Source organism: Nelumbo lutea, chromosome 5 (assembly GCF_056320005.1).
Source record: "Nelumbo lutea isolate HS-2025 chromosome 5, American lotus-T2T, whole genome shotgun sequence".
NCBI lineage: Eukaryota > Viridiplantae > Streptophyta > Magnoliopsida > Proteales > Nelumbonaceae > Nelumbo > Nelumbo lutea.
In genome coordinates this window covers 63,715,732-63,740,150 of record NC_142688.1, presented here as the reverse complement: position 1 = coordinate 63,740,150, position 24,419 = coordinate 63,715,732, and the positions used below count along the sequence as shown (strand labels likewise).

The 24,419-nt window shown below is 40.1% G+C and overlaps 1 protein-coding gene and 1 non-coding gene across 4 annotated transcripts in view; one reads left to right on the top strand and one right to left on the bottom strand.

Moving 5' to 3' along the window:
• The first annotated feature begins 7,163 nt into the window (after positions 1–7,163).
• Positions 7,164–7,270, top strand: LOC148852724 (small nucleolar RNA R71). Its single transcript, XR_016100070.1, has one exon. It is a non-coding gene; the product is annotated as a small nucleolar RNA R71 (small nucleolar RNA).
• A 9,405-nt stretch (positions 7,271–16,675) lies between these two features.
• The window catches only part of YLS7 (trichome birefringence-like protein (DUF828)), a 67,057-nt gene continuing 59,313 nt past the window's right edge, over positions 16,676–24,419 (bottom strand). For all 3 annotated transcript variants that reach the window (XM_088946944.1, XM_088946941.1, XM_088946943.1), the window contains 2 exons: positions 17,749–18,026; positions 16,676–17,628 (listed from right to left, as the gene is read on the bottom strand). In XM_088946944.1, the coding sequence (XP_088803070.1) occupies positions 16,819–17,628; positions 17,749–18,026 (1,088 nt within the window). In that variant the 3' untranslated portion in view covers positions 16,676–16,818. The remainder of the gene's footprint in view (positions 17,629–17,748; positions 18,027–24,419) is intronic.

Here is a 24,419-nt window from a genome sequence, read left to right as displayed (position 1 = left end):
TCATGCATGTGACTCACTACAGGGGTTCAAGGTAAGCAAAAGACTGAGTGACGGAGAAGTAACTCTTATTTGGGGACTTCTGCAAGTGTTGCAGTTGCGGCAATAGAAACCGTAGAGTTAATTTTCAGAGAAGGAAATATTGTACTGAAAGATTGTCTTTATGTATAGAATTTGAGAAGAAATTTGATTTCTGTTTCAAAATTGTGTGTGGGTGGATATTCTATTCTTTTTGGTAATACGATTACTATTAAAAGAAATAAAAAATTCATGCATACGGAGAACTTGAGAATGGTCTCTATGTTCTCCATCCTTCTCTAGAAACTAACCTAGCTGAAACTACGTCGGTTGATATCCCCAAGAAAAGAACCCATGATACAGTTAATCCCATGTGCCTGTGGCATTACAGACTTGGTCATATCAGCATTGATCGTATCACAAGGTTCGTAAAGGATGGTCCTTTGGATTTTCTAACTGTAGAAGATCTTCCCACCTGTGAACCTTGCCTTCAGGGTAAGATGACGAAACAACCATTTAATCGTAAGCCTAAAAGATGTACAGACACGCTTGACCTGATACATACTGATGTATGTGGTCCCCTGAGTGTTAGGACACATAACCAACACGTTTATTTATAACATTCACCGATGATTATTCTCGGTACGGTTATGTGTACCTATTGAGACACAAGTCCGAATCCTTTGAAAAGTTCAAGGAGTTTAGACAAGAGGTCGAGAAACAGTTAGGGAGAGAAATTAAGACCCTTCGATCAGATCGAGGTGGCGAGTATCTCTCTAACAAATTTAGGGTCTACTTAAAGGTCAACGAGATAGTATCACAGTTAGCTCCTCCTGCTACACTACAACTTAACGGTGTTTTAGAGAGGAGGAATAAGACCTTATTGGATATGGTTCGGTCACTTCTCATGCACTCAAAGTTACCCACATCCTTTTGGGGTTACGCATTGGAGACTGTGATATACGTGCTGAACCGAGTTCCAACCAAATCAGTTCTGAAGACTCCCTATGAGCTTTGGACCAAAAAGAAACCAAGAGTGTGACATTTGAAGATTTGGAGTTATCCAGCACACATTAAAATAATGAGTGCGAACAAATTGGAATCCAAGACCAGTTGTTGCCTATTCGTAGGCTACCCCATGGGCTCTGTGGGTAACCTATTCTATGACCTAGGTAAATAGAAGGTGTTCTGTAGCCGAAATGCCCATTTCTTGGAGGATGATTACATCCTAAACAATCATCATCAGGAAATTGTTCTTGATGAGGAGAACTCAAGAGTAGTGGGAGGAGTCCGACAAGTTCCAGGTAGTGACCAACCTAGAACATCTACCCGAGTTTATAGGCCTCCAGTCCATTTTGGCTATGACCAGGATAGTTACTTGGTGCATGCTATGACTTGTGAGGAGGATCCCATGACTTATACGGAAGCTATGTTGGACATAGATTCCTTGAAGTGGGTAGATGCCATGAGACCGGAGATGGACTCAATGGAGACCAGTGGAGTTTGGACTCTGGTAGATCCGCCCCTGGGTAAAAGATATTGGTTGCAAATGGATCTATAAGAGGAAGAAGGGCTACAATGGTAAGGTTGAGACCTACAAGGCTCGTTTGGTGGCGAAAGAGTACACTCAGTAAGAGGGCATCGATAATGAGGAAACCTTTTTGCCGATGGGCATGCTTAAATCCATTAGGATCCTACTAGCTGTAGCAGCATACCATGACTACGTGATTTGGCAAATGGATGTCAAAACTGCATACCTGAATGGAGATCTTACTGAAGATATCTATATGCAACAACCGCAAGGTTTCATAGTTGTGGGTCAGGAACACATGGTATGTAAATTAAATAGATCCATATATGGACTCAAACAAACTTCTAGGAGTTGGAACATCCGGTTTGACTCTACTGTCAAAAAGTTTGACTTTGAGCAGAATCTGGATGAACCCTGTGTTTATATGAAATCCAGTGGGGATAAGGTTACGTTCTTGGTTCTGTATGTAGATGACATTCTGCTCATTGGGAATGATGTAGGAATGTTGACAACAGTGAAAGTATGGCTTTCACAGCAATTCTCCATGAAAGATCTTAGAGAAGCCTCCTATATACTGGGTCTTTGATTCTATAGAGATAGATCGAAGAGGATAATTGGATTATCCCAATCTGCTTACATTACCAAGATAGTGAAAAGATACAGCATGGAGAACTCCAAGAAAGGAAATGTTCCTTTCAGGCATGGAGCCACTCTCTCCAAGGGGATGTCTTCCAAGACGCCCGAGGAGTTTGAGGGCATGAAGGATGTTCCCTATGCCTCAGCCATAGGGAGCATCATGTATGCCATGCTGTGCACTCATCCTAACATTGCTCAGGCAATGAGTGTGGTAAGCAAATTCTAGTCCAACCCAGGGCAGGAGCACTGGACTGCTATGAAAAATATACTTATGTACCTTCAAAGGACAAAAGAGTTTTGTCTAGTATTTGATGGTAGTTCACTTCAGATCCAGAGGTATACTGATACCGACTTCCAGTCAGATCCAGATGATAGAATGTCTACATGTGGATTATATCCTCACAATAGGATCGTGTGTTGTTTCCTAAAAGTCGACAAACATGGGTCCTAAGTAGCAAGAATAATAGTCCACAACCCAAGCCGAACACATTGCCGTAAGTTAGGCTGCCTAATGAATGAAGGTGTTCATTCTTGAATTAGGAATTCAGCACATCACCCATTCCACTATTGTGTGACAACACTGGATCTACGGGAGATTGATATTAAAAGGTAGCATCAGCGGAAAATGTGGCAGACCCATTGACTAAGCCACTGACATAGAAAGTGTTTATGAAATACGTGGAAATTCTAGGACTCTGGCTTGTACCAGATTGGACCTAAGTGCAAGTGGGAGTTGTTAGACAGTGTATGCCCTTAGCTCCAATCAGAATGATGTACATTATGACATTTATTGTAAATGAATAAACTACATATTTCGTTCATGTTATTGTGGTGTGTTTCTCTGTAATACCCTTAAACTGGACTTATATGAGACTCGTCTTAGTTTAGAATGCTCAAAACCGTTGGATAGATTTGGGGAGATTTATCCTGCCAAGCCTGACACTGATGTGCCGCCAAGTTGGTTGGGGTGGCTTATCCCAGCTGCCAGGGTGAGATCCGAGGTACATGCAATGTAGGTATACTTGAAACCCTAACCGGACCAGAATTTCAGTATTGCCCTGGACCTTGGTAATTGGTGGACTAATCTTGAGGGTAATACCTGAGGATAAGGTGGCTTGGCCCAGGGACCACTTAGTGTAAGTAAGTGTTGGGCCCATTGAGAGCCCATGGTGATGGGCTCAGGGGTTCACTGTCTTCTACAGTGAATTCGGCCAGGCCTTGTAACAAAGGCTAGGCTAAACCCATGTGGCTGATGTGTAGATCAATGTTTGGGTCCCACGCCATACAAGGAAACCCAATTGGGCAGTAGTTTGGAGGCCGAATGAGCACATAGACTTAATGGAAGTTATCCCTATCCACTCAGAGAGTCCAGATCCAAATAGATATTTGGATCAGGAAGCTCTAAATGAGATTAGGAGGGCTGATCTTGATCTGCAGATAAGATAAGGGATTATCCTTAGCTTCTAACGAGAGTCCAAATTCAAATAAGGATTTGAATTAGGAAACTCCTAATGAGATTAGGAGGAGCTCTCTTTAAAGCTATAAAAGGAGGAGGAGGTCGAACTCCAACTCACTCAATCAAATCTCAGATCATAGAAAGAGAGAAGACAGCAACTGCCACCATTGCCAGTTCGTTCTCCACTATAGGAGCGATCAAGAAGGGTTCTTGATATCAATTTTTGGTGAAAAACTTATCTGAAGTTGTGCTCACATACCCTCCATCGAATTCTTCTTGAAGGATTCGGTTCTTGTGAAGAACCACCTGTTGATTCTGCTCCATCCTGCACTGTGTCATCTTTAGTGGGAACACTCTTTGGACTTTCCATGGGTGTGAACACCTTCATTGGGAGTTATTACTTCTCCGTATCAAGTATCTCCCTCTCCTACATTTTGGTTTCAGATCTAGTTTGGTTCTTGGTTCAAGATAGATCCTTGAAAAATGCAATTTTTTCTAAAACAAAGAATGTGATTCCCAGATGGGAGAGAGAGAAATTTTTGAAATTTCGCCCAACCTACCTACAGGGTTCAGCCATCCATATGATGGATCTCTCATCCCTTCTCTAAATTCCTTCTCAAGCAATTCAGACATTACAAAGATTAAGATCAATTCGGCTAGCAGTTTTAACAATTAAATTTCTAATCAAGAAACATCAAAATTGAATCTACTCCATTCGAATAACCCTAGAGAACTAATTACATATCTGAAATTACATGAAACATCATTAAACTACAGCAAGAAAGATTGAATTAATGGAGAAAATAAACATGAAAGCCCTAGCTGAATTCGATTACCACTTGTGCAGAAATCAAGGAAGAAAACAACCTAGATTGATCTCTTCCAACGGCTTCTTCTCCAAATTCAAAATCAGCTTCTTCTTCTCTTGAATATTCTTGAATCTTCTCCTTTCTTCTCCTCTCTTGTGCCTACCTTTCTCTTCTCCCCAAAAGGAATTCACCCCAAAAAGTTTTTGACCCCTTTTCCCCTCTTTCTCTTCAGCCCCTTTCTCTCATCTAAAAAGTTCTCTCATCTAGAAAGTTTGGCGCCTTTAGCCTCTCTTGAACCTTCTAGAAGTTGCTGCCCTTAGCTCTCTTGAACTTTCTAGAAGTTTCTACCCCTAGCCTCTCTTGAAACTTTTATAAGTTACTAGTGTTAGCCTCTTTTGAATCCTCTACAAGCTACCGCCCTTAACCTCCTTCGGCTTCACTTTGGGCTGCTCAGCTGCTAATGGACCTCCTCCTTGTTGGGCTGAATAGGCTCTCTTGGAATGTTGCGGCTCGGCTCTCTCTTTGGGCATCTTCCAAAGAGTGCAGCATAGGTTGTATGGGCTGAATGGCCCTCCTTTGACCTCTCGGCTAGGCCTTGCTCCCAGCGAGCTGTATTACCTCCAATTTGGCCTCTTGTAGCATGGTTTTATGTTATTTTTCCCCTAAACTCATCCCCTTTGATAATTTCCTGATATCAAGCTAAATTGGGTAAGAATTCACACAAATCAGCATCAAAACCATGCATAAACACTAGAGTTTATATGTAAATTGTGCACACATCAAACACCCCCGCACTTAAGCTTTTGTTTGTCCTCAAGCAAAGACATCACCCATTGACTGATCATCCCCCCTTATTATTACCATTTATTGGATGAATTTTTGGATGAGAATGCATTGAGTGGTTGGGAAACTTGTCTAAGTATTCTGATTCATTACTATGAAATACCATTCTTATCACAGACATAAGAGCCAAGGAAGGGGAGAATATGAAATTCTTCATACTCCAACATTCACTTCCATTCAATATGTAAATCAGCACCTTGACCTCTAAAATTAGCCATTACTTTGAGCTTGGTTTAAAATCTGTCACTACATCTAATTGAGTGGTCAACCACATTTTGTCCCTTTGAACCTCAGCCGTCACCAAAAAAAATTTTTTCTTTTCTTTCCCCTATTTTTGGGTGTGAGTGCATTTTATGCTCCATCTCACATTGGTCACAAACTTGAGGTAGATAACAATACTCATATTCTAAGTTGCGAGTTTTACTATTCAGCTCGGAATAGCGGAGTCAATTGGACTTTGTCCTTTTTCTTTTGCAGTTGTTGAACCTAATGCATTAACAATTCAGATGTGAACATAGCTCGAATGATCATCAATTATTCAATCAAGTGCATTGTACACATGAAAGTAGCTAGGGCCAGTCATGCTGAAAGTCATATTCAGCTCCCTTGACCTCATGAATTGTGATAAGTTTGGATCATTCACAAGAATAAACTCGGACACTTACCTTGATTTCCCTCAACTCAATGTATTCCCTCTTAGAATTCACCTAATAAACAACAATAATCTGAGGGGAATTCAGTCTATTCGGCTTGTTAATGCATGCATATACGTGTTGAGATGATTGAGGTGCATAGCTATAGCTGAACTCCCCCACATTTAGGATGAACATTGTCCTTAGTGTTCCTAGTGTTAGAGAATAAACAAAAAAATCCAGCAATGAGGTTAAGGGCATGAATAGCAATATCAAGTAAGGAGAGGGGTTTAAAGGACTTCCCTAAAGATCATTCAGGACTTCCCTAAAGATCATTCTAAATTCTACAATAGCTCCTTTGATGGGCAGCCTCTAGCTACTAAGAATCATATAAAACTAGAAAGAGAGATCAGCAACTTTATTCAACTAACAACCTAAGTAACAAAAACTAAACTTAAACTCAACTAGTATGACTAAGAAAAGCAGAAAGCAAATAAGACAATTTATGACTAAGCGCATCTGAATTGGGGTGCCTCCCAACAACCTCTTGTTCTCTTGGATCCACCACGGTGTTGCTTGGTAGAGTGATCGGTACCCTTGCTGAAATCATTTGTGCCAACTGCCCAACTTGATTCTCCAATTTCCTTATTGATGCTTCGTTATTCTGAAATTCTGTTTCAGCACTAGCTATGAACTTGGTCATCAACTCCTCTAGGTTAGATTTCTATTCTAGCTGATGGAAGTTTTGGGAGAAGGGCTTCGGCACATACTGATTTGGCCATGTTTGATTTGGGTGGCCTCTCCATCCGGGGTTGAAGGCATGATGGTACTGATTTTCTTGCTGCCTCGGAAAGTTGCCAACAAAGTCTACCTGTTCCGTGGACTATATAAACTGATTGCCAACTTGGCATTCAGTGCTGATGTGGACTCCCCCACAATTATCACAAGTCATGGACTGCACATGCATGTCTGCCATCTGCATCTCATCTACTTTCTTCCTGAGTGCACTTATTTGCGCAAATAGAGTTGTGTATGTGTCCACATTGTGAAGACCATGCTGTTTCCTCACTTGTGCTCTCTCTAAATGCCATTGGTAATTATTGGCCGCCATCTCCTCTATGAGTGCATGGGCCACTTCAAGGGTCTTATTGTTGATGGAGCCCCCGGCTGCCGCATCTAAGATGGTCTTGTTGGCTTCGGTTAGACCATTGTAGAAGGTTTGCACTTGCAGCCATATAGGAAGTCCATGGTAAGGGACCTTCCTTAATAGCTCCTTATAACGCTCCCATGACTCATATAAAGATTCTCCATCTTGTTGGAAGAAAGTGGTGATGTCATTTCTCATCTTTGTTGTTTTGGATGGAGGGAAGTACTTGGAGAGGAATCGGCTACCCATCTCATCCCAAGTGGCTATAGATCCGGTTAGTAATGAGTTCAGCCAAGCCTTGGCCTTGCCTTTCAATGAAAATGGGAATAACCTCAGCCTAATAGCATCATCACTCACCACATTATGCTTGAATTGTCATAAATCTCCAAGAAATTGGCTATGTGAGAGTTTGGATCTTCATGAGCCATGCCACAAAATTGAACTGTGTTTTGGATCATCTGAATTATGGCCGATTTGATCTCAAATTTATTAGCCGCAATGGCTGGTCTTACAATGCTTGAAGCAACACCAGTTAGGGTTGGTTTTGCATATTCCATCATAGTCCTTGGTGAAGGTATGAGATATCCATTGTATGGACACCCGAATCTTGCGGAATAGAATGGGAAATTTTCAAAAAATTTCTCTCCACTCTACTAGGAATCGTATTCCCTATTTTAGAAAAATCGTATTTTTTAATGATCAATCTTGAACCATGAACTGAACCAGATCTGAACAAAAGCAGTAGGAAAGGGATATACCTGATAAGGAGAAATAGCATCTCCCAATGAAGGTGTTCACATCCAAGGAAGAGACCAAAAACTGCTCCCACTGAAGATGACGCAGTGCAGGATGGAGCAGAATTAGCAGTGTTCTTCACAAGAACCAGATCCTTCGCAAGAATTAGCTGGATGGCACGTGAGCACTACTTCTAATCAGCCCTTTCACAAAGGACTGATGTCAACATCTAATCTTGATCACTCCTACTGACAAGAGATCGAACTGGCAGATGTGGCAATGGCAAGAAGGAGGCGGCAAGAAAGAATTTGCGCAGAGCTGCTGAATTCTTTCTTCTATGATTTAAGCTCTGAAGAGGATTTGAATATGTCTTCTAAAGGCTGTCGCTCCCTCATCTTTTTATAAACTTAAAGGGATAAGCTCCTAATCCCATTAGGAGTTGTTGATCCAAATCATATTTGAATCAAAATTCCCCTTAAGTGATAAGGGTAAACCCTTATCTTATCTGCAGATTAGATCAGCCCCCTCCTAATCCTATTAGGTGGTTTCTAGATCTGAATGTGATTCAGATCTGGACTCTCTGAGTGGATAGGGTTAACACCCAATCCTATCTACTAATCTAATCTCAAAATTTGCCCCTTATTTAACTGATCAAATCAGCCCAGTTCAAAATGGGTTTTAGGCCCAATAAGGTTATGTGCTCACTTAGCCTTCCAAACTGCTGCCTAGTTGGGCTTCCTTGTATGGCGTGGAACCCAAACATTGATCTACACATCAGCCATATGGGTTCAGCCCAGCCTTTATTACAAGGCCTGGCCAAATACACTGTTATGGACAGCGCACCCCCTGAAACCCATCACATGGGCTCTATGGGCCCAACACTTACACTAAGTGGTCCCTGGGCCAAGCTACCTTGTAACACCCAGGGATTGTGGGCAGATGCAAGATTAGCCCATCAGGTATTACCCTCAATGGTCTTACACTTAACCTCTCAAACCATAATGATCAAACACTACCCGACAAGAGAGGACATCTCCCTCGGCTGCAAGGAACAGTGTTGCACTCTCTGCTCACATGGATCCCGGGAATTAAAACCTTTTGCAAACAATTAGAAACCGTAATATATATACTTTTATATCTCATATAAAATATATTTCGCAAAACAAATCTCAAACAAGTTTGAAATTGACTGCCGATAGTTTTGGTTTCCATCAGAGAGAGTGCAGTCCCAATCATTCACTTTGTCCGACAAAGGGGCTGATCCTGTCACTATGATCACCCACTCAGATGAATTCTCAGACTGTCCCAATATACCCAGGTTTTGATCCCCACTAAGGATCTCACTGATTGGTATATCAAAGAAGCCCAATCCGTCACCTAGTGTAGTATCATAATTGAGTCTTGGGGTCAAGTGTAACTTTCCAGTTTTGCCCATCAATCTCCAAGGTCCAGGGCAATACTGAAAATCTGGTCCAGTTCAAATATTCAATTAATCATACACTGCATATGCCTTGGGTCTCACTCTAGCGGCTGAGATAGGCCACCCCAACATTTGGTAGCACACCAGTGTCAGCCTTGGTAGGGTAAATCTCCCCAGACTTATCCAGTGGCTGTGAACAATCTAAACTAACACGAGTGTCATAAGTGTCCAGTTTAAGGGTATTACACAGAAACACACCACAGGAACATGAATCAAATATGTACTTTATTCATTTACAATAAATTCATAATGTATATCATTCTGATTGGAGCTAAGGGCATACAACTGTCTAACACTTGGTTTAGCCATCTCTTCAATTTCAGCTCTAACTTGTCTAGCAGCTCTTAGGCGGATGCGGAGGGTTTTTTCAATCTCTGGATCGTAAGGGACTTCCTTCGGTTCAGGTCTACTTGTCATAAATTGTACAAGTCAAAGCAAGAAAAAGACTAATGTACACCAATCAGAAATGTAAATAATCAAACAATCAACAATCCTAAAAAGAAGGTACTGTTAAACACTAAGATAGCAGCAATCTACAAGGCAAGGAGAATAGCAAAGAAAAGCCTCAAGAAAAAGAACACTACTGAAATCTAATATGAACAGATCTGAAATCTGATGCACAAGATTGAAATCAAAGAAGTAGCCTTTCAACTCTAGCAGATTGCACACTTCTAAAACAAGAATAGCAGCCTAAGATAGAGACAATCGGCAAGAAGAAAGAAAAATTCTGATTTCAGCAATGAAGATCAATGTATACAGAACTGAATATCAGCAAAGAAGGTATATGTAGAACAAAAAAAAATAAGATCTAAAATCTATAACAGCAACCTATTGAATTCTTCCTACAAAATATAGCAAATCAGAAAAGTAACCTACATCATCAAGAAACTACAGTCTACTACAACAAGAACAACTATTGGTGTGTGTGCACAAATCTGATTTTTGATTTCAACAATGAAAGTTAATGTATACAGATTTGAATTACACTATTTTTATAAAGTATACAGAACAAAAATTCAGCTACACTACCTAAACTAGAACAGCAACCAAAGACTAAGCAAATCAACAATAGGGAAGAAAACTACTGATATTAGTAATGAAGGTTACTATATACAAATCTGAATCCTACTAAAAATCATAAATCTATCAAATCAGAAATCTATCAAGTCAGAAATCTATCAAATCAGAAATGAAATCTATAACAGCAAGCTATAGAGTTCTTCCTACAAAACACAAATCTGAAATCTACCAAATCAGCAAAGTAACCTATAGAATCAGTAAGCTACATTCTACAGAAATAAAAACAGCAACCTAAACTAGAAGCAGTCGGCAAGAAGAAAGAGATTACCTAAATCAGTAATGTAGGTTAATGCACACAAGTTTGAACTACAACACACAGAATTAGAAATCAAATTAACAGTGGCTAATAATTCCTAATATTGCTGCAATAAGTCCCCAGCAACGGCACCAAAAACTTGATGCGTATTTGCTACACTAGCAAGTGCACTAGCCGCACAAGTAATAGAGTGATGAATAGAGTGTCGTTTTCCACAAGGACTTATGTAGCAACTACTAGTAGTATATCAGCCTACTCTTATCTGATTAATCGAATTGTAAATCTAATGCAAAATTGAAATCCTAACTAGAAAACTACCTCTAACATATTGGATCAAACACCTTGCAAGCAAATTGAAAGACAAGCTAACTATGCACAGAATTGATTCAATAATTAGATCTCTATGTCATTCGATTAGATTAGGATTCAACCTTGGTTTGGTGAAACCCCAAGGCAATGAATAACCTTTCTCAAGTGCATGTTCATTCTATGCATGAGTAATGATTCTTCTATCTCTAGTAAGAATCTAATCCCCATGCATGCATTAAGATCTATAAATTCTAGGGCATCATTTCAGATTGAATGATCACCAACCGAATTGTGCAAGTTATCTCTAACCTTGCACTCAATTCGGTTCTTGATTAACATATCCGAATTTCTAGACTCTTTCTCAAGCAATCTAAAAACTCCAAAAAAGAAGAACAGTTTGGCCAAACAGAATTTGGATTGCCTAAATTCTTTCTCAAGCAATTCAGACATTACAAAGATTAAGATCAATTCAGCTAGCAGTTCTAACAATAAAATTTCTAATCAAGAAACATCAAAATTGAATCTACTCCATTCGAATATCCCTAGAGAACTAATTACAGATCTGAAATTACATGAAACATCATTCAATTACAGCAAGAAAGATTGAATTAATGGAGAAAATAAACATGAAAGCCCTAGCTGAATTCGATTACCACTTGTGCAGAAATCAAGGAAGAAGACAACCTAGATTGATCTCTTCCAACGGCTTCTTCTCCAAATTCGAAATCAGCTTCTTCTTCTCTTGAATATTCTTGAATCTTCTCCTTTCTTCTCCTCTCTTGCGCCTATCTTTCTCTTCTCCCCAAAAGGTTTTTGACCCCTTTTCCCCTCTTTCTCTTTTCCTTTTATAACTTTCTATTCAGCCCCTTTCTCTCATCTAGAAAGTTTGGTGCCTTTAGCCTCTGTTGAATCTTCTAGAAGTTGTTGCCCTTAGCTCTTTTGAACATTCTAGAAGTTGCTGCCCCTAGCCTCTCTTGAAACTTCTAGAAGTTGCTGGTGCTAGCCTCTTTTGAATCCTCTAGAAGATACTGCCCTTAGCCTCCTTTGGCTGCACTTTGGGCTGCTATTGAGCTGCTAATGGACCTCCTCCTTGCTGGGCCGAATAGGCTCTCTTGGAATGCTACGGCTACGCTCTCTCTTTGGGCATCTCCCAAAGAGTGCAGCATGAGTTGTATGGGCCGAATGGCCCTCCTTTGACCTCTCAGCTGGGCCTTGCTCCCAGTTGGGCTGTATTACCTCCAATTTGGCTTCTTGTAGCATGGTTTTATGTTCTTTTTCCCCTAGACTCGTCCCCTTTGATAATTTCCTGAAATCAAGCTAAATCGCGGTAAGAATTCACACAAATCAGCATCAAAACCATGCATAAACACTAGAATTTATATGTAAATTGTGCACACATCATCCACAGTCCTTGGGCCTTCAAAAGATGGCTGGACCCAATGACCATTTAGTGTAAATGTTGGGCCCATTAAGAGCCCATACTGATGGACTCAAGGGTTCACTGTATTTAGTAGTGAATTCGGCTAGGCCATGTAACAGAAGCTAGGCTGAAACCATGTGGCTTATGTGGAGATCAATGATAGGGTCCTACGCCATACAAAGAGAGCCAAGCTAGCTAGCATAAAAGGAAGTGACCTTGAAAGCTTAATTAGCCTAAAGCCCAATTCGAACTGGGCTTAATATGATTAATTAAATAGGGGGCGAATCTGGGTATGGATCAGCATAATAGGATAGGAGGATAACTCTTATCCACTTAAAGAGTCCATATACAAATAGAGATTTAGATTAGGAAACTTCTAACTTGATTAGGAGTAGCTGATCTTGATCTACAGATGAGATAAGGGATTATCCTTATCACTTAAAGAGTTCAGGTCCAAATAAAGATTTGGATCAAGAAACTCCTAATCAGATTAGGAGATTGACTCTTTAAGGTTTATATATAAAGAGGATGGTGAACTGGGAAAGATATACACAGTTCTATTGCTTTCTTGTTCGATCTCCACCTCTTAGAGTGATCAAGATTGGATCTTGATATTGTTTCTTGGTGGAAAAAAACAATCTTAAAGTTGTGCTCACTACCCTATTCGATTCTTGCTGAAGAACTACTTGTTGATCCTGCCTCACCCTAAGTTGTGTCATCTTCAGTTGAGAAAGGATTTGGCACCCTCTTTGGGCATGAACACCTACATTAGGAGGAGCTTTTTGCGTGGATTCAATATCAGGTATTTCTCTCCCTAATCTTAGATCCAGATTTGGTCCAGTTTGTTTCAAAATGAACCTTGAAAAATGTAGTTTTTCTAAATCAGGGAATAGGATTCCCAGATGGGAAAAAGAATTTTATGAAATTTCACCCAGCCACCCTGCATTGTTCGGCCATCGATATGATGGATCTCCCATCCCTTCAACTAGCATCATCGTGCTTGATATCATTAGACATTTGGTCGATGATCTAAGTCATATTTAGCCAGAGAGCAGGAGAAAGGAGACAACTATAGTTGTTGATGATCGTGCAAGTGAGCAAGCTCCCATAGAGGAAAAGGGCGCATGAGCCAGTGATTAGTGTGAGATGGACATCAGACGTGAGAGATGGTAAAGGATGATGACAGCACTCCAAGAGCCGGTGTGTCGAGATGAGGCACAACTTTCTATGCAACCGCAAGATCCGGTGTTGCTTGTGTCCCAAGACCAGACAACTCGAGAGCGTCAGTTGGAGGGAGAGCCGGTCATGGTGAGAGATGTGTAGAAGTCTCCCCAATCTCTTGGTGGTGGAGGATGGTGCTTCAAATGTTTCTAAGGAAGGAGATCATTATTCTCATGTCATCCATGAGAAAACACCACTAGGGTTTCACCTCAAAGTTATGATATCATTTTATATCCACCGTTGGTCTTGGATAGCACTCTGTGCTCATCGCAAGTCCTAGAAGGCATTTCATGCTCATTGTAAGCTTTGGATAGCCTTCCACGCTCATTGCAAGTGTAGGTGGCTTATATTACTTCAACAAATAATCATCGTGCTATTATAGAGGTGTCTTAGTGGCTCTGGCACTTCAGACATCTCTCATCGCCTTGTTCAATCTAACTGCTCTGTCCTTTCGAGCTGAATCTCTTTATGTAATCTTCATTAGGGCTATCAATGGGTTGGGTCTACCTGATAGAACTGAACCGACCAAACCAATTATTTCAGTTCTGGTTCAGAATTCTATCCCGTTGGGTCAGTTCTAGTTCTTTATTGTGTGTCTAGATTATTATCGATTTGAGACTAATTTTGATTGTCCCGAACTGACTCAGACCCAAACCGATTAAACATTCAATAATAACACAAGTACCTACTATTATCTTCATAACTTTCATGGCATTCTTGAAATTTTTATTATAGTAACATCTATGATTGCAACAATTTTTAAATGTTCTTTATTTACAGGTCATTAAATAAAATGTTCTTTGTTTACAAAAAACTACAAATTTTAACAATTTTTAAATTTTATCAGTTCTTATCAGGCCAGACCTAGTTGTGCCAATAACTGGTGGGATTGATACTGCTTTTAATTTTATAGAACCATTAGGGTCTGCTTCAGTTCTGGGTCTATTGATTTAATAGTCGATTTGGAATGTTTCTACCTTGTCCCAAACCGAACCCAAGCTATTGATAGCCCTAGTCTTCGTTTAAGGCTTCTTTTGTAATTCTAGTAATGACGAGCTACATGTACTTACACATACATCATGGACCTCTTTTAGTACTATGTTCCCACCTTCAACACCTAGGTAGTAATTGCATACACCATCGACCATCTTGTAGTACAAGAGACCCCAGTTACCAATTAGTATCATAGAAGAAGTTTGCTTTTGTTATCTCATAGTGAGGAAGTAGGGTTTTTGAGCTTCTAAATTATAGGGTATCTCCAGTCCTCTTCCCTAATTTGGTCTTGTGTTTCTAGCTAGAGTGGTAGTTTATTTATGGATGGTTCCCCTTGCATCTGAATTATGGGGTATCTCTAGTCCTCCTCCCTAGGGTGGCCAAGGCATTATCATAGTGATTCTTGGCGCAATTTGGTTGTTGATAGATGATAGTCAAGTGTTGGTTTAACTTTTGGATAAGGGTTCTATAAAGTAAAAGGGAAATTTCTTTTACTGTGAATGTCCAATTCATCTTCCCAATGACTAAGTATGAATTGCCTGCCACCATAATTTTCTCTACACCTAGTTCTCTCGCTATGGTCAATCCTAGAACAAGGGATTCATATTCTATAACATTATGTAAACGAAGGAATTGAAGTTTAAAGGACTAGGCTATGGTTTTCCCAATTTGTGAGGTTAGGGTTACTCCAGATCCTGTGCTAGAATTAGCGTAGCTTCCATTATCCATCTTCAACAACTGTGATTAGGGTAGGTCCTGGTATCTCCTCTGAATCTTCTAAAGGACTTCAGTGTGATCATTTTTTTTTTTTTATCACGATGTCTTCTACATAACATTCAATCTTCTTGTGAATCATATCGCGAAAAACAGAAGTCCATCGCCCTTTAGTAGGTTACCTTAGTATTCATCAACCTAAACGACATTGCTTAGTAATAGAAGTTCCCCATAGGTGTTTTGAAGGCTATATGAAGAGCATGTAAGGGGCCCATGAAAATCCTGATTTTGACCACTATAATCATCTAGGAAGAAGAATAATCTGTTGCCTTTTATTACATCTATGAGTATCTCTATATTAGGCAGTGGAAACACGTCCTTAGGGCAAACCTTATTGAGGTTCTGGACTTGACGCAACACCTATAAGGGATTGGTGATATATAAGGTTAGTTTCAATACAATGTAAATCGGGGAGATGTTTTCTAGTATTTGTAAACTATCTTGAGTTAGTTCTTCATAGGGACTATGTTAGCTAACCACTTAAGCCAAGAATCCGTACCTTGGGATTTTTGCATGGACACATGGTGAAACCTACTTGTGCTTGTTTATTTTAGATATAACAAAATAACAAACTTTCTTGTTTGAAAAAAGTTTCCTTCCTTTCCACACGACTAGCGTCTATAAATAGAGGCCTGAAGCCCTCCTTACCTGAAACTTTTAGAACCATTTTGTAAGCTCTATCGACTGAAACCCTAGCCTACCTAGGCTTCCTTGCAACGTCTCTCCTTCCTCTCATAGAACCATCTACCATCCTTCAAGTAGACCTTTTCGTTGCCTTACCCACCCTACTCACCCCTTTTGTTGCCTTACCTAAGCTTCCAAATGTTTTGCAAGGATTCATCCATTGAAGATAATTAATCATTTATTTGTTCTGAATTGCTCGGCTTGAAGAGTTTTGGAAACATTTTAGTATGATTATGGGGATGGACTATAATGGGAATGAATCTATTCATGCCTTGCTACTGAGATGGTTTCACTTTGGCAAAAGCTTTCTCAACATATATGTTACAAGGTCGGTATGAAAACTTGTTTTGTGGCATGGGAGTTATGACAACCCTGTGCATTTGGGGCTCCTGCCAATGCCAGGAACGGATGTACACGGCCTTACCCCTACAGATAAAGAGAGAGGTTATTCACAAACTCCAATATTTTGAATAGAACCCCACCGTTGCGCCAGAAAAGAAATAGGAATTAATTTGAAGACGACATTTATCACAATAATTAACTTCGATGTAAGTAACCCAACCGTCGCGCCAAAGAAGAAATAGGAACCGTTGCTAGGTTAAATTACCTCAATAATTAACCTAGCAACTGATTATCACAGCTTTACTACAGAAATTTTCTAAAGCGTGTAGAGGATTTTGCTAGTCTTGCACTTCCTGAGTGTGGTTCGACTTAAAAGGAAAATTATCATTTACAGAAAAAAAAAAAAGAAAATTACAAGGGAACAGATGGTCAACCAAGAAGGCACCCAATGTATCTCATGTAGAATATCTTCCAGTACCGTCAAATTGTCGCCTTATGATTTCAAGGACAAGTTCGTTCCATGTATCAACTGGACCCGGCATGCACCAGTGCAAACAATCCTGTGGCGGGGGCTTGCCATCTGGGCCACGTTTTGTGATCTTGTTTGGATCAGGACTGCGATATGGTCCAGGGTGCCCATCATGACGGTATCCAAATGCTTTCGTGATATCCATCAACTTCAATTTCGAACGGTTTGATAACTTCTTGAGTGCACGATTGAAACCTACCACCTGTTTCTCATGCATCACATCAGTAAAACCATTTGGTACCAGTTCACCTTCCAAGGCAGGCTTTGTCTTTCCCGTGCATGACCCTCCTGTGTTCCAGGCTCCACCATCATAATGATCAGGTGAATAGGAACGGATTATGGTCAGGCCTGTATAATTAGGGTGGGTTGCAATAGCGGTGAGAATTGTCTCAACAGAGATCCCAAAAGCTTCAACGTTATCAATTTTCTTTGGGCGGGACTTGTCTGGCCACCATAGCTGTCCTCCAACGATCTCATTGTTGAATATGTAAACCGATTGTTTGGCAAACCAATGGCCAGAGGAGAGGACAACCACATCAAAGCTTGGGAGAAAATCCAAAAAATCTTCATCCGGTGCATCAAGGTGAAGCTTTACCACCCCCTCAGGAGCAAAGTCAAAAGGTTCTGAAGTTTTGTGGACTAGCCAGGATGACCATATCCGGACAATGGTAGTAGAGGTTGACTTGAAATACCAGCGCTGCATTCTCTTGTTGCCACGGTTTCTTGGAGCTTCAACCTGAATATGTGCCAATGGAAGAGCAAAATTAATTATTTAGTCGTCTGAAAATGCAGAAACTTTCATGGATGCATATATAATAGTAAATCGGCTGTATAGGAAGGGTGTTTGAGTGATTACCTGCCAGAGGATGCATAGCATAGATTCCATCTGGTTCCGAGCAACTGAGTCTCCAATGAATGCTAGAGTCTTCCCTCTCATCAACTCTAGGAATTTGCTGGTATTGAACCGAGGGAGATCACACCCTGATGGTTTCCATCGCCAGTTCTCATAATCCTTGTCAGGCCTCCCATTTCCCTGGCAGTTCTGCATCTGTGTTAGGACAGGACAAAAGTTGTTCGTATATAAGGGCCCGGATGAATCATAGAACCATTTTCCATTGTACAGGTCGCATATCCCTAAATAATAAAATAAAGTTCAAATTTCAGAAACATTAATGTAAGAGACGAAATAGAAAGACCAAATATTTTGGCAAGAAAACGAGAGACTTGAGGAATAATGACAGGTTCTGCTCAAAGTAAGTTTTTCTATAAATAGACAATTATAATGCAATTGAAGCAGTGACTACATAGAAAACACGCACACACACACACACACAAAAAAAAAAAAAAAAAAACTAAAAAAAACTAAAATGAACCCTTCAAATTATGCAATACCCAACCTGGATTTGAGGTGTGACATTGTAACATAATGGCTAATGGCCAGAAGGGGTCATGGGGAGAGAAGATGCTATGTTCATTAATAATCCTATTGGTTTGTATCGTCTTAACAGCTATGCATGTTGCATTAATTTTGAACCTTCTATTTAAAAATTTAAAATGACAAAAGAAAAAACACTAAGCAATGATTGTTAAGGTGCTACTCTATGTGACAGTGGATCACCTAGTCACCTAGGTAAATTGGGTCCTTTAAGCAATAATTGTTCAGGTACAACTCTATGTAAGTTTCATTTGGAAACATGGAAACTTGTATAGCCTTATTTCTCTCTATCAAAACCCTTGGGTCCTTTATGTTTCAGCAGCAACACCCTACACTAGTGATACAAAAAGTATATGATAAGATGAACCAATATGATGCATCCATGCTAATAATATTATAATAACATGTCAGTCCTGCAATTCTTTTAACCTAGACTACACCTTGAAAACTATGAATAAAGCATTATAAGCTATTGAGCTAGGAAAAAAATATCCAAAACAATCATAATATGTAGTTTCAATGGTTCCTGAGAAACTTTCATAGCTTCAAGGAAATAAATGAGAAAAAAATGGAAATGTTGGAATTGAATCACTGCAATTAATGAACAAATATATTATTTCTTTTCGATCTCACATCTGCGGCAGCCACAGTCGCTGCATCAACCGACAACCTCCAATACCAAAGGGCCACGTCACTCTTTTATCAGGTTTCAAATATTAATGATGTTTGGGGCCTAAACGGTGCGGATCTAAAGAAAAATGAAATTTTGTTTTAATTTTATTTGGGTTACACAATCTTGAGAGAGACAGAGGGAGCAAATGCCATCTTCCCTCGCTCAGTCTTCATTTTCCGGTAATTTTTTGGCAACAAATGGAGAGAGAGAGAGAGAGAGACGGATCATCTTCACTTGCCGGATAATAATGAGAGAGATGGCATCTTCACTGACAATCATAAACATCATCTCACTTACAAAACACATTTTCTGGATGACTAACATCTATAATCTCTCCTGTTTTCTTATGTGAACAAAACAGTTTTTCCTTTCTATTAGAGCCTCCCTGTTCTGGATTACAGCAATTAAATCAGTCCTTACACTTATTATCTTAAACTGTCGTTTCACTCATTCTCTTCTCCCCACTCCCTCCCCTGAGCCTCCTCTCTCTCTCTCTCTTTTCCCGTTTTAATCAATGTCAATAACAAGATCACCCATGAAAGGCCACCGGATGGGCAGCAAGATAATCCTATCAAGTGCATGTGGATTCAATATGGAGAGCATGTTAGACAGTTTTTGTATGCCCTTAGCTTCAATCTGATTTGATGTACTTTTGTTATTTAGTGGAAATAAATAAAGTGCATGTTTGATTCATGTTGTTTGGTTTAATTCTGTGTAAAACCCTAAAACTGGACATTTATAGAGACTCGTGTTAGTTTTAAATGTTCACAGCCGTTGGATAAGTCTGGGGAGATTTATCCTGCCAAGGCTGATACTGGTGTGCCACCAAGTGTTGGGATGGCCTGTCTCAGCCACCAGGATAAGACCCGAGGCACATGCAGTGTGGGATTACTTGAATCCTTGAACCGGACCAGATTTCCAGTATTGCCCTGGACCTTGGAGATAGATGGGCAAAACTGGAAAGTTACACCTGACCCCTAGACTCGATTATGACATTTCACTAGGTGTTGGATCAGGCTGCCTTTGATATGCCAATCAGTGAGATCCTTAGCGGGGATCAAAACCTGGGTATGTTGGGGCAGTTTGAGAATTCATCTGAGTGGGTGATCATAGTGACAGAATCAGCCACTTTGTCGGACAAAGGGTAATGATCGGGAATGCACACTCTCTGATGGAAACCAAACTGCCGGCAGTTGATTTCAATCGTTGGAATTTTGTTTTGCAAAAATAATATATTTATATATATATGTACGGTTTCAAATTGTTTGCAAATGGTTTTAATTCCCGGGATCCATGTGAGAGGAGAGTGCGGCACTGTTCCTTGCAGCCGAGGGAGAGGTCCTCTCTTGTCGGGCAGTGCTTGATCATTAAGGGCTGAGAGGTTAAGTGTAAGACCATTGAGGATAATACCTGATGGGCTAATCTTGCACCTGCCCACAATCCCTGGGTTTTTATAAGATGGCTTGGCCCAGGGACCACTTAATGTAAGTGTTGGGCCCATAGGGTCCATATGATGGACTCAAGGGGTTCATTGTGTTTTTCAGTGAATTCGGCTGGGCCTTGTTTTAGAGGTTGGGCCGAACCCATGTGGCTGGTGTGTAGATCAATGCTTGGGTCCCACGCCATACAAAGAAGCCCAACTGGGCAACAGATTGGAAAGTAATTAGACACTGAACACTTAATGGGCCAAAAGCCCATTTCGAGGTGGGCTGATATGATCACCCATCCTTGGGGCGAATCTGAGATTAAAGTTAGTAAAAGGATTGGGCCTTTAGCCTTATCCACTCTTAGAGACCAAATTCAAATTAGATTTGAATCTGGTAACCTCCTGATAAGATCAGGAGTAAGCTAACTCTATCTGCAGAAAGGATTAAGATTATCCCCTATCCAAATACTGATTTGGATTGGGATAACTCCTAATAAGGAGGTTTCTTAATCAAGAAGAAAGGAGGAGATTTCGAACCAAGAAAAATCGCAAGAAAGGTTCCTGCGAATTGAGATCAGATCTCATACTCTCCAGAAAAAGAAAAAAAAGCAGTTCAGCCTTTTCGCCTTTAGAGTTCTCCTCCTGCCGCCGCCATCTGTTTTTTGCAAGATTAGATCTTTGCAGAAAAAGAAAGTCAAGAAATCTGTTCTTGACATTAGATTTGCAACAAAGACTAAAAGGATTCAGTGTTTAGTGTTTCCAGAGGATTCTTGTGAAGGATCCAGTGTGTAGGACGCACCCTGCTGGTTCTGTTCCATCCACAGCTGTGTCATCTTCAGCAGGAACGGATCTTGGAGCATTCTTTGGGCGTGAACACCAACTTTGGGAGATACTGCTTCTCCGGATCAGGTATATTCCTCCCATTTATCTTTTGGTATAGATCTGGTTTGATTATGGTTCAAGTAGGATCCTTGAATATTGTATTCTAAATTTAGGGAATATGATTCCTAGTTGGGAGAAGGTAGGAAATTTTTTTGAAATTCGCCCACCCATTCCGCAACCTTTATGGCGTCCATTAGATGGATCCTACCATTCTTTCAGAGCATTCTCTTTTTTAAGTCCTTCAAATCCAAATAGCCTCTTATGGGAACTTTTCCTCTTCCACTACCTTTAGGAAGTTTCAGCTTTTCGTCATAGATGAAACAGTCGTTACCACCGTCCGTTGTCACCACCTTTCAGATTGCCAGAATTAAATGTCTGAGACATTTAAAACTTTTCATGTCTGCGATTCTGAGTGAAGTGTGAAGGTGAAGATGAACTCTGTCCCCAAGGACAGCGTTAACGTTAAGTTTAAATGTATTAATTTTATATGACGTGTTCAATTTGTATTGGATGTTTCTGGTTTATGCAGCAACCCAGTTGCCACAGATGTAAGCTCTTTCTTTTCTTAACATGTTAGAAGCATTGATTGGATATAGCTTCAAAGCAGTGTTTCTCTGTACTGATGTAACAACGAAGTAACCAACAGAGTTTAGGAAAAGGCAAAGGAAACCTAGTTTCAAGTTATGAAAAAGATCTATCAATTCATTCTATGTTTTTTGTGGAGTTCCTGCTCAACTCAGGGGTCACTTCGAGGGTGACTCAATCTCCTTACAGGAGAGAGAGAGAGAGAGAGAGAAGTGAGAAAACAATGAAATTGAAGTAATCAATCTCTGCCCTCATTTACCTCAACCAAACTTTTTATCTTCCAATTACAATTTGAAATTCATCTAGAAGCTTCTAGATCTAACTGTCATGGAGTTAGATCTAACTTGCTGATATGGCTCAATCCTCCTTGTATAGACAAGACATACGGGACATGACTTAGCAAGTGGAGTTGTGGACTATGGGCTGGCATGTGTATGGGCCTGCTTCTGGGATTGGCTCTTAGGAACTGTAGGTGACTGAGCCAAGGTTCCCACCATTCTTCAACAAAGCAGACTGAAGGAATAGCATTTATGGTGGGAAGAAGGAAGACCTAGGGTGGGTGAAATGTAAAGGAACGTTGTTTCATAGGAAATTACAACTTTTAAAGGGAAGAAGCAAGGAATAGAATATTGAACATTTTGGAACACTAAAAGAAAAGAAACAAAAGGTTTCTGATCAGATTGAAGGATTGGATGCAAAAGAATCACAAGGCCTCTTTGAGGAAAGAGATAGAGAAATAAGGTGTTCACGGAAAAAAAAAAAAAACAATTGGAGGACGTCTTACTGAACAAGGAATGGTTGGAGGAAAAAATTGAGGAATAAGTGGATTAAAGAGGGTGACAAAAAGAAAATATTTCCATGTGATGGCCAATGGCCGAAGAAGGAAAAACTGTCTCTAAATTGGAGACGGAGATGAGGTGACTCAACCAAGGAAGATTAACAGGGCTTTTGTTGATCATTTTAAATCAATTTTCAAAAGGCCTTTAAACAAAAGATGTTGGATAAAGGGTTGGACTGGCCTAGTCTCCCTAAGAATTTGAAGATTTGGATAAAAATGTCCTTTGACTTGGAAGAGATAAAAGAAGACGTGTTTTGAATGGATAGGTCCAAAGCACCAGGGTCAAATGGATTCACTATGGCTTTCTACCAAGACTATTGGGATATTTTGAGGGGTGATCTTACAGAGATTTTTAAGGAATGTTTTGAGGAGAATAATCAATCTAGGCTTGAATGCCACTTTTATTACACTAATCTCCAAAAGGAATGAAACTAATCACCCTAAGAGTTCAGACCAATTAGCTCGGTGAGTAATTTATATAAGATAATAGCAACATCTTGTCTCTAAGGATTTAGAAAGTGCTCCCTCTCATTGTTTTCTCAAATCAAGGGCCCATTGTGCCAAATAGACAAATTATAGATTACATCTCAATTGCCAATGAACATGTTAAGGAAATGAAAAGATCTAGGAAGAAATGAATAATTTGCAAGTTGGACCTAAATAAAGCTTGAAGAAATAGTTGGTTAGCCACGAGTGTGTGGTTCCATACCCACACTCAGGCTCTAGTGTGTGGTTCCATACCCACACCTAGTTGTTTCTAATTTCTTTTATTAGTTGTTTCTAATTTCTTTTAAGTTGGACCAGATGGCCTTATGAAACTAGGAGAAAGGTTATGTTGCAGCAACAGCCCTCCGAATCAAACTTGGCAGCAGTTAGACCTAAATCTGGGGGGGATAAGGAGAAGAAGGGAGCTAAAAAGGTCTTAGTAATGTGAACACTGCAAGAAACCTAAACATACTAAGGAAACCTGTTGAAAGTTGCACTCTCATTTAGTTCCAACAAAGCTCAGAAATAAGAAAGGGAATGCTAATATGGCTGTCAACACTGATGGTACAACTTCATCAGGCACAAGAGACACTCCTTTAGATACTCTAGCTGCAGTCCGAACTGCTCTGGCTCAGCTAGGAAATGAATTTAGTAATTCAGCTCAGCCTACATCAGCTCAACAGCCTACTTCAGCCCTTGATCATACAGGTACAAGAGCTACTGCTTGCCATGCTTCTGTCCCAGGTAATACTAGACATTCCTAGGTAATGGATTCAGGTGCTTCAGATCATATGACTAGCATATCTACTCTATTTAGCACCTATTGTTTATCCTCTGGGAGAGACAAAGTTTCTATTGCTAATGGCTCTCTTGTACCAATTTCTGGCAAGGGAGACATCAGATTATCAAATACCATCACTATACCCTCAGTTTTGCATTTTCCCAAGCTTAGTGCTAACTTACTTTCAGTTAGTATTTTTCAGGATCTGGAAACGAAGAAAGTGATTGGGATTAGCCGTGAGATGAATGGAGTCTACCTACTACAACATTCATAGGGGGAGCAGAGTGAAGCAGGGAAATTGTTTGTTTCTCAGTCTTGGAGTAAGATTATGCTTTGGCATAACCGCTTAGGTCATTTATCTTTTGGGTCTTTAAAGAGTCTTTTTCCAAACTTGTTTGAATCAGTAGAAGTGTCTGGGTTA